Raw genomic sequence first — 10,126 nt, 5'->3', positions numbered from 1 at the left:
AATTTTTTTTTCACCCCCCCCCCCCCCAAACCCCCCGCACACAAGTTTTCTATTCAAATGAGGTCCATCATCTACTTTCACAAAAACAGAGATGCAAAATAGGCTGGGGAAATAAGATATTTTTTTCAATTGATGGCAAAAATTACTTATGCGCTGTGATCACATTCAAAAATACATTGGTGAGCACTAAATCCTACTCTCTTGAAAATAACAGTCAACACAGTAAAGCAAGTTAAGCATGAGATGAACATTGGTCTGAATGTTCTATATCAGCTTTATTCAGCAGTAGCAAAATCTGGGACCTATTCGTACAACTTTTTGGGGGGTCAAAATAAGCCAAGCCCATATAACAATTAACAGCGGATAGGTGCATCTTAAAGTCGTAATTAATCAATATTGCAGAATCATAACTTTTTGACAGTGAAATAATATAAACATACATCAAAGTATCATACAAAAGATATACCTAAGACCGTTCAAGCTTGCAACTTGCAAACATAAGAATTACTTTTCACTACCATTTTTCTTGAAGAATTAACAAATCAAACAACAATTCAAGAGTGAGGTACTAACCAAAGATGGAAAAGTGAAGTCAAAGTGATCAATCCTCTTGTTGGTCAACCAATAATCCACAAGCGGGCCTAATAGCAGCAGACTTCCAGCCTGAACTGGTGCAGTATGTCCCAGCAAATTGAAAGAACTAAGGGAGTATTTCCTTTGAAGGTAATGAACATACTGCATATACAAAACCAAGTGCAAATATCAGTTTTTGACCAAGTGCAATTACATTCAAAGAGAAGAGCTTCAGAAAATTAGAAGACTAAAAATAGGAGTAAAATATTATTTTTTCAAATCCACGTCAAGCACAGAAGTGACAAGTTGTATAGAATTTCCCAGGAAACAAGTTTTCCATTTCTAGATGAGGCTTAGGTCTTGTTGTTTCCAAAACAAACTTTGCATTATCAATAAAACGTCTCATTTTACTTATCCAAAAAAATTGACTAATATAGAGTGTGATTTCCCATATAAAACTCTATATTACTATTACAACTCTGCATTGCTAATACAACCTTTGGCTTCCTATATAAAACTCATCAGAAGCAATACCTGCATATCTTGCAGGACAGCAAGAGCCCACTTATGTTCTATAGGGGGTATAATGTAGAATAAAATGTGCACAGAAGCAATACCTCGATAAGAGCACCTAAGCACAAAATGCCTTTAATGTTGGAGGATTTATGTTTAAACATAAAAAAAATTCAAAAATTGAATAAAAACAAAGTTAGGGATTCTTACAAAACCTTTAGGTTTTCTAAAACTAAAAAGGTTTACAAGTATACTAAATATATAACTAATCTTGAATTATTAGAATCCTTGCATAACTACTTTTTTACGATGGTTGTCTCCAACTTAAGTGGCATGCAACTTAACTAATCCACTAACCCGCCTGCTACAACCACAAATACAGTTTCCGAGTAAATCTGTGCTCGCACTAAGACAAGAATATATGGGCTCACACCTAGTACAATAACTGGATTTGAATCCTAGGATCTCCAAACTGTTACTCTAATAGAGTACCTCAAACACTCAACTGGACCCTTGTGCTATAATACCTGGATTACTAGTCTGGTAATCAAATGGCACCTTATTGATGGTGCATCTATTCCCTCGGTGTAATGGTGTGTTATTCAACTGATCAAATCAAGCTTTTCAAGATGGCATAAGATATTAAATTGCCGAGACAACTTACATACTGTTGTAGAGCAGTGCTCCATACAGCTACAAAGGCAGCAATGAAGCCTTTGGTATTAACACTCACGTCCGTAACTGTGCAAACAGCAACACCTAGGAGTACCACAACAATGCTCAGCTTTGTGTCCCTTGAATAGCGGATCTTGTCAAAGGAAACTTCTAGTAAGCATGAGACAGGGATCATACTCAACTTTGCAATCTGAGAGTGATAATGGAGATTAGTATTTGAAGTCCTCAATAGAATCAGAAGAGCGGGATGAATGTGATGCGCATAGAATTACCTGGTAGAATCCCACCGAGTTCCACATCAAACTGATGTTCATCCCAACAATAGAGAAGTTTGCACACAGTACAAATTTTAGAAGATCTAGAAGGGGTAAATGAGAAGCTTGGATGTACCCGAGCCACCTAAGAAGAATCGTCATCAAAGTTGTTGTAACAAAATGCATCCCCGTTAATGTTGTTGCTGCAAAGATTGTTGTAATCAAAAGCTAGAACAACCATATAACGAAAAGACTGAAAAAAGTGTATAGAATGTCAAATCTTCATTGTCCAACAAGCAAAAAAAAACATTAATCAGCTTTAACATGAAAATGCCGGTGCTGCAAACCTGCTTAGGTTCAAGTTTGTCTTAAGAGTCTCTTTTCAATGTTACAAGTATTAAATTCATATCCGCTAAGTAATTTTTGTACTTCCTGTAAATTGTGAGATTCAGTTCAAAGAAGCATGTGTTTCTCTTCGTGCTAAATGTCCCATCAGACTGTCATTTTCTATTTATTTTTTCCTTTTTAAAAAAGTAATGCATATAGCTATAACATTGTAGATTATAGAGTTCAGAATATTATATTTCGTGATATTATATCCAGATTCCTTTTAATTGAAATTAATAGATATAACCAATGTAGCTGGAATCTTAATACAAAGGAATGCTGTTCTGAGAAAGTGATGGAATATCGCAGAGAAATTTACCAAAGAAAAACCCGTAGTTAGCCATTAAGGCTTTGTTAACAATAATGATTCCAACTGAAGTGACCACATTGAACATCCATGCAGCCACATCACCTGCAGCCTTCTTATCAGCCTTGCTTGAAGGAGCCATTTGCCTTTATTTTTTGCTGCCAGAAGCAAGTTTTACCCTCCAAGCAGCAAATAGAAGCATTCACACTTCTACATCAAAATTTCCAAATCTTTTATTTGCTCTTCCCACCTACGATACGTAGAAGAAAACATTACGATCCACAACAGACAAATCAAACAAACAAACAATTCCCTTCTATAACCCGATCACATAAGTAAGTAAATGAAGTTAATAATACCATTCCCATAATTGCAATTGTCAAATAAGATCTAAAAACAAAGCAAGGGTAAAAGAAATAAAACAAGCAAAGAAAGAAACAATTCACCATATGATCAAGTACAAAATAAACTTTTAGTGAAACTCCACCACAACTTACCATAATCAAAACTCCTCTTTCCCTTCTTTTCTTCTACAAATTTTTATTTTTCTAGTCGAAAATCAGTATCAGCAAGTAAAAATCACAAATTGCATAAAAGATCAAAGAATTCTCAAGGATGCAAGCCAAATGAGCTAAATTAACTCTTATCTCTTATGAATACAACAACAACACCTCAAAGGACCTACGAGTGTGGCCTAATGGTCAATGAAGTGAGTCCAGCAAAGACCAAAACACTAGGTGATCTCTTCCCATTTGCTAGGCAAAGTTACCTGCCGGACACCACGGTTATCAAGAAAAATAAAACTCAATCCCAAACTAGTTAGATTTAACTACATGAATCCTCATTATCCATTTCGACCCGTATAATTCCAATACCACAGTGAAAAATAGATTAAAAATCACATAATCACTAGAATCGCAGCATTTGCATCAATCACAGATGCAGATCCACACTTTGCTTCAAAATTTAACAAGACTTGCGCTACCCTATTCTCAGATCTAAATTCCAAAAAAACTAAATTGCAATCAGTGAATCAAAATTCTCATAAATCATTCAACAGATCTACATTTGCAATAACAACACACCCAATTGTCAAAGAAAAAAGTGAAAAAATTGACTCACCAGTTGAGAAGTAAGGAGAAATAAAAGTGACCCGTTTTAGATGCAGATCTTAACGTGCGAACTGGGTCTTTACTATACGTATATATGTATATGTATAAACGAATTGAACAAATTTTGGACTGTATCTGTGTGAATGTAAGAAGAACAAAAATGGAGGAATTGGGGAAGAAGGAAGTTTTTATTGATTTGTGAGGTAGAATTGATTTTTTTTGACAAATAAGAAGTGAAAGAAATTGAAGAAAACACACACAACTGTATCAAGTGTATGATATGTTGTGTTTTTACATGTACAAAGATGATGGAGAGGGTGGTGGGTGGTAAGGGGTATAGTGGGGGAGTTGAGGAATGTACTATTTTCCAACTTGGTCCATGTGCTTATTTGTGTTTTTTTTCCCTCATTAGATTGGGATGAATCCGACGAGAAGGAGTTGCTCGAATGGTAAGCATTCGTCACGTTCAATTTGATGATTGTTTGAGTTACTAAGGAAGCAGAAAGAGTGGAAACAGATTGTGACTTCGAATCATCAAGTCAAGAAGGGTGGAAGCTCCGGGGGGAGAGGTTAAGAAAAAGGTAAATTAACTGAGTCAAACGAGTTGGGTCGACTCAGAATTGGATCAGATTGAATCGATTTTCGATCGACTCGGATAGGCCTGAGTAACGGTTGTTGGGAGTTGTGTTGGATTGAATTCGTACGGTTCAAGGTTTCAAATTAGTGGTTTGAGATTGATTGTTATCGATAAGGTCGGGTGAACTATTAATCAGGTATCTGATTGGATATGATATAGCTCAACCCTGCCTGCACGAGTTAGTTTAAAACCTTCTAAATCCAGATCGACTGGAATTGCCCTTCCCCCTGCACGAGTCAGTTTAAAACCTTCTAAATCCAGATCGACTGGAATTGCCCTCCCTCTGCACGAGTCAGTTTAAAACTTTCTAAATCCAGATCGAATGGAATCGCCCCCCAATCCCCACCCAAGAATCAATTCAAATTTGAAGTAGTTTTATTGATTTTATCTTTTTCGAATCGACTCGTCTCTCAACGAGTATAGGGTAAATACTAATATATAGTTGTATTATTCATATCTAAAATAAACATATTACTTAATTATGATTAATAGCACATTTGGTCAAACTTTCAAACTCTGCTTATTTTGAAAAGTGCTTTTTTGAAAATTAATTTTGTAGTATGTGTTTAAAAGAACAATTTACTAAGTATTTTTGTCGGTATTATGTAACAATGCATATTCAGTCAAGGTTCTAAAAATATTTAGGGGAACAAATTTTTTTTTCAATTTCTTAAAAACAAGCTTTGCTATTATTCAAAATATATCTTTTTTCAACGTTGATTTGAATAATATTTTGAAAAATTATCTTCAAATATCTTTTTGACCATAAATTTTATATCCGATTTTATAGATAAATCTCAATTTTGAGAGAAATTTCACTTTCACTCACAAAATTTCAATTCTTACTGTATTTATTGATTTGATATAATATTTGATACAAGTAAATTTTTACCAAAAACAAGAAAGGAAAGGAATTGAAATTAGTTGGATCAAACTCACACGTATTATATGAGAAACTCCACCAATATCATTAGGTTCATTTTGCCTTCTTATTATTGTTTGAGATATGTGTCGATTTCAATAACTTTGTTTAATACCTTACTTTTAATGTTTCTTGAATTATAAGATTGAATAAGTAAAATATCTCATTTAAAATATTTTACTTTTTTCGTATGATTTTAAATATTGGGTTCCAGGTTTCTTCTTTTTTTGTTAACTGTCGATTTTTCATTTATAATCAGAATTGTACAATTACAACCAGAGCAGTATCGGACTACCTACTCACTCATCAAAACTATTAATCTACTAATCTATAGACAAACAATACAAGTAATTAGTATAGATCAGTGATACATTCCAACTAAGTCTAGGCAGAAACTAAGGATAGGCGTTAAGTTGTTGTAGTGTAATATGCCACTTTGCTCTGGTTTGGCTCTTGATATGAATATGGTTCCAAGCTTTGAATTGGGTCAAAGTTTTTTAATTAAAATTTTATATATTAGATTACGATGGATGATGAATGAATCAAATAAATTTATTTGAAGATCAATTGTAAATGCCTAATTAGTTTATTTATAATTAATTAGGTTAGTCATCGGTAAAAAGGACAAATGATGAATGAATCAAATAAGTCTAATTTAGTTTCTATCTTTTTAGAATATAGTTGGGAAAAAAAAACAGTAAAGAAATATTATTAAATTAAAGAACAAAAATTCAATCAAATAGATATTATTAAAAGGATATTCACAACTTTTAAATTTATTCATTAGATTAAATTTAATTTACTTATTTATATAAATATTTTGTCTAACTCAATTTCAAGTTTAATAATACTTCATTTGTTGAAAAAAAATCTTATAGTAAATATATGAAAAGAAAGTTATATAGAAACAAAATAAACAATAGAGATAATAAGAAGAATAGAAGACAAAAATATAGAAAAGGCCCAAAATAGTCCCTCATCTTTGGGTTAAGATTCAAAGTCATTCTTGAGTTTTCAAATAGAGCATTAATAGTCCCTCATGTTTGCAATATTGATACACTTTTGGTCCTCCTTCAAAAATTTTTGCCTATTTTTTAACATTGATTTTATTCATAATTTATGTATGGAATGTTTATTCGTCATTTTATTATATTTAGTAGAAATAATAACTCCATGTGAGAGATTGTGAAAAGAAAAACACCTTGTTTTGTTTAGTAGAAATCGTATTGCAGGTAAAGTCGAGAGGTTCATCACGACAATTTCACGTGCAATAGTATAATTTTTTCTTTTCTTGCAATGTTATATGTTAAAATGTTTTTAGTTTAGCTGCAGTAATATTTATACTGAACAGAACAAAGTGTTCTTCTTCTCACCTTCTCTCACATAGAGTTATTATTTCTACTAAATATATAAAAAGACAATGAGATATTCCTTACATAAATTATGAACAAAATTAATGTTAAAAAATAGGCAAAAGTTTAGGGGAGGACCAAAAGTGCACTAATATTGCAAACATGAGGGACTATTAGTGCTCCATGTGAAAACTCAAGGATGAGTTTGAGTCTTAACCCAAAGATGAGGGACTATTTTGGGCCTTCTCTCGACAAAAATACAAAAAATATGCCTAATAAACTTAAATAAAGGCAAATTGAGAAGAAAAAACAACAAAGAAGAGAAAAATAATGAAAATGGAATTTTGACAACAAAATAGAAAGAAAAGAAAAAGAATAAAGTTTCACATTGAGCCTGAAAACAATGAATCCTTTTATTGGGTTGGGGATTCTAACCCCAAAAGTTGAACCCATCTCAGTCTTTGCTACGAAACTTTTCAAAGCAAGAAAAAAAATGAGGAAAAAAAAGGGATAAGGGTTTGAAATATATCCAAATTTTGATCGAAATTGCAGTAACGATGCTAAACTTTGGAAAGGACCTTTTACCCCCTATACTATTTAATAGTGTATTTTAAAGGTATATATATGTCCACGTGGACATCATAAATATTGCATAATTATAAATAATAATGTGTCCACGTGGACACATATATACCTTTTAAACACACTATTAAATAGTGCATGGGGTAAAAGGTCTTCCATAAAGTTTGGTATCCTAACAATAATTTCGGCCAAAGTTGGAGTATTTTTCAGACCCTTTTCTCGAAAAAAAATAAGGACCAAATAAGGAAAAACCATCTAACTAGACATACATCACTATTATATATACTAACCTTACATTTACTTTCAAACAATTACATATATTACCACTTTTAATATTTTATACCATATATTAATGAAGATACACATCCCTTAAATTCAGGATTGATTAACTATCTTTACATTTAACGTCCAATAACAATCAAATATCTTTCTCTCATCAACCTCTCCCAATTTCATCCGCCAATAGTATCTCTCGCCCTACCCCCACGTCCTCCACCATTTTCTATCTCTTCCATCATTCTCTCAACACACAATTTCGTTCGAATAATTATAAAAAAACAATCACAATTTAAGAAAGAGATGGACGACTGAGATGCTTCTACAATATCCGTTTGGGGCTGATCATGATACTATTACATTGAATGAAGAAATCAAGAATGGAGTTCCATCAATATATTCTAAATGCCCATTTGATTTCCCAACTTGGTATTTGAAGTCTGTGCTCAATCATTTGTAGAGATATTTATTTTGAGCACAACAAAGTGAACAATTTTTCTTTTTAAGAATTCAAATTTGTTTTTTTGAAATTTGAGATTCATTTTCTCAATTTTTCATGTTTAGAGAATCATTGTATCTCCCACTACGTATCTGATCCATGCACTTAATTTCATGTTTAGATATATTGTATTAGATGTATCTGCTATATACATGTACTTGGTACATACTCCGTGACTTAGATAGATTAATAATGTACCGGCTACATGTAGCATATAGCAGATACATATCTGTATGGACATATTTCAACAAAATCGTCATAGATCACACTTTTATGGAGTTACGGTAATCACAAATTCATTGTTGGTGCAGTTAGCGTTAATGAAGATCCACCAAAGCCAAAACGCACATTTATCAATTCAAATCTACTTAAAAAATTAATATCGAATAATTTGATACGTACTTCAAATACATGTATCTATTATATGCTACATGTAGCTGGTACATAACTAAGTCACAAAGTATGTATTAGATATATGTATATAGGAGATACACCTAATAAAGTATATCTTATGAAATTTGGTGCATGAATCAGATACATAGAAATAAGGGGAAAAACTCAACTATGTCATCGAACTTTCAGAAAAGGCTTATTTATACATTCGTTAAAAGTTTGGCTCATCTATGTCATTGTTGTTAAAGAAATGACTTATCCATACCTTTTTTTTAACTCCAATTTTACAAAACCGTTTTTTACACCAAACAACTTTTAACACTTTTTAATTGGAGTTTTGGATAAAATGTACTCTTTTTGCTTTTTCTTCTTCTTCAAGAACACATGAATAACATAAACAATTCTCGAATTTTCAACATCTTCAATTCTTCACGAAATCATTTCAAATTTCGGTCACATCATTAATTTATTCTTTAAAAAAAACAAAATTCTAAAGTCATTTGTAGAGTTTAAAAAAATCAGCCGTATTAAAAAAGTATTCCAAAAAAATGAAAATCAGTTCCAAAATTTCAAAAAATTGCTTTGATTCGTGATTTTGTAGTTGTTTTGGACATTAGATCTTTGTTCTATAGTGTTTTTGAGTCTATGTTCAAAATTTCAAATGATTTGAAGTTGTGGAGAAAATTTTACCATTAAAGAATGTTGAAGTTTTGAAACTTTGAAGAAATTTCAAGTGAGTCTTGTTGAGTTAGGTTGAATTCAAGCTCAAAAGATATTGAGTTTTGATATCTAGCTTGGAGGGAAGCTACTCTTGAAATTTGAAGTGATTTCGTGAAGAATTGAAGAAGTTTGAAATTTGGGAATTATTAATGTTCTTTATGTGTTCTTGGTGTTTTAAAGGAAGAAGAAGTAAAAAGAGTACATTTGATTCAGAAACTCAAATTTAAAAGCTTTAAAAGTTGTTTGGGGGTGTAAAAAATGGTTTTGCAAAACTGGAGTTAAAAAAGGGCATGAATGAGTCTTTTCTTTAACAACAATGACATAGTAGGCTAAACTTTTAACGATGACATAAATGAACCTTTTCTGAAAGTTCGATGACATATTTGAGCCTTTTTCCTAGAAACAAATTTAAATTTCTGGAAAGAAAAGTTGTTCACTTTGTTGTTGTTAGAAAATGAATGGAAGAAATTAGATTTTTTTTAGAAGTTTAGACTAGATATACTCAAAAGTTGTTAAAGGAGTAATTTCCTCCTTAAATCAAGCATGTTAGTTACAATCTCTAATTAAACATGTATCTTGTTTTGTCAATTCTTCGGATACATGTATCTAGGGGTGTTCGTGGTTCGGTTTGGATCGATTATTGGTTAAAACAAAAACCAAACCAATCTAGTCGATTTTTTAAATTTCTAAAACCAAATGAAAAAAATAATCGTCGGTTTGGTTATTGACTGTTTGGTTCAGTTTTTCTGATTTTTTGAGTTTGAAAGTAATAAATTTTTGAGGACATACGTATCATGATAAACACAAACATCTGGTATATGAACAATCCATTGAAAAACTATTGTTGGTTCAATTAAGCAATTAAAGAAAACTAAAGGTATCATTACACGAACAAAGTGATTTAATTAAGAGAAAATGTAACTA

The 10,126-nt window shown here is 31.9% G+C and overlaps 1 protein-coding gene across 1 annotated transcript in view; it reads right to left on the bottom strand.

The window, feature by feature from the left end:
* Positions 1-4,160, bottom strand: part of LOC102578383 (UDP-galactose transporter 2-like) — a 5,236-nt gene extending 1,076 nt beyond the window's left edge. The window contains exons 1-5 of the mRNA XM_006361553.2: positions 3,832-4,160; positions 2,722-2,959; positions 2,034-2,218; positions 1,751-1,951; positions 574-735 (exon numbers count right to left, since the gene is read on the bottom strand). Coding sequence (XP_006361615.1) covers positions 574-735; positions 1,751-1,951; positions 2,034-2,218; positions 2,722-2,851 — 678 coding nt within the window. The 5' untranslated portion in view covers positions 2,852-2,959; positions 3,832-4,160. The remainder of the gene's footprint in view (positions 1-573; positions 736-1,750; positions 1,952-2,033; positions 2,219-2,721; positions 2,960-3,831) is intronic.
* Between the last annotated feature and the right edge of the window lie 5,966 nt (positions 4,161-10,126).

Source organism: Solanum tuberosum, unplaced genomic scaffold (assembly GCF_000226075.1).
Source record: "Solanum tuberosum cultivar DM 1-3 516 R44 unplaced genomic scaffold, SolTub_3.0 scf00352, whole genome shotgun sequence".
Classification (NCBI taxonomy): Eukaryota; Viridiplantae; Streptophyta; class Magnoliopsida; order Solanales; family Solanaceae; genus Solanum; species Solanum tuberosum.
Note: the sequence above shows the minus strand (reverse complement) of the source record. Positions and strands in the feature narration are given on the sequence as shown.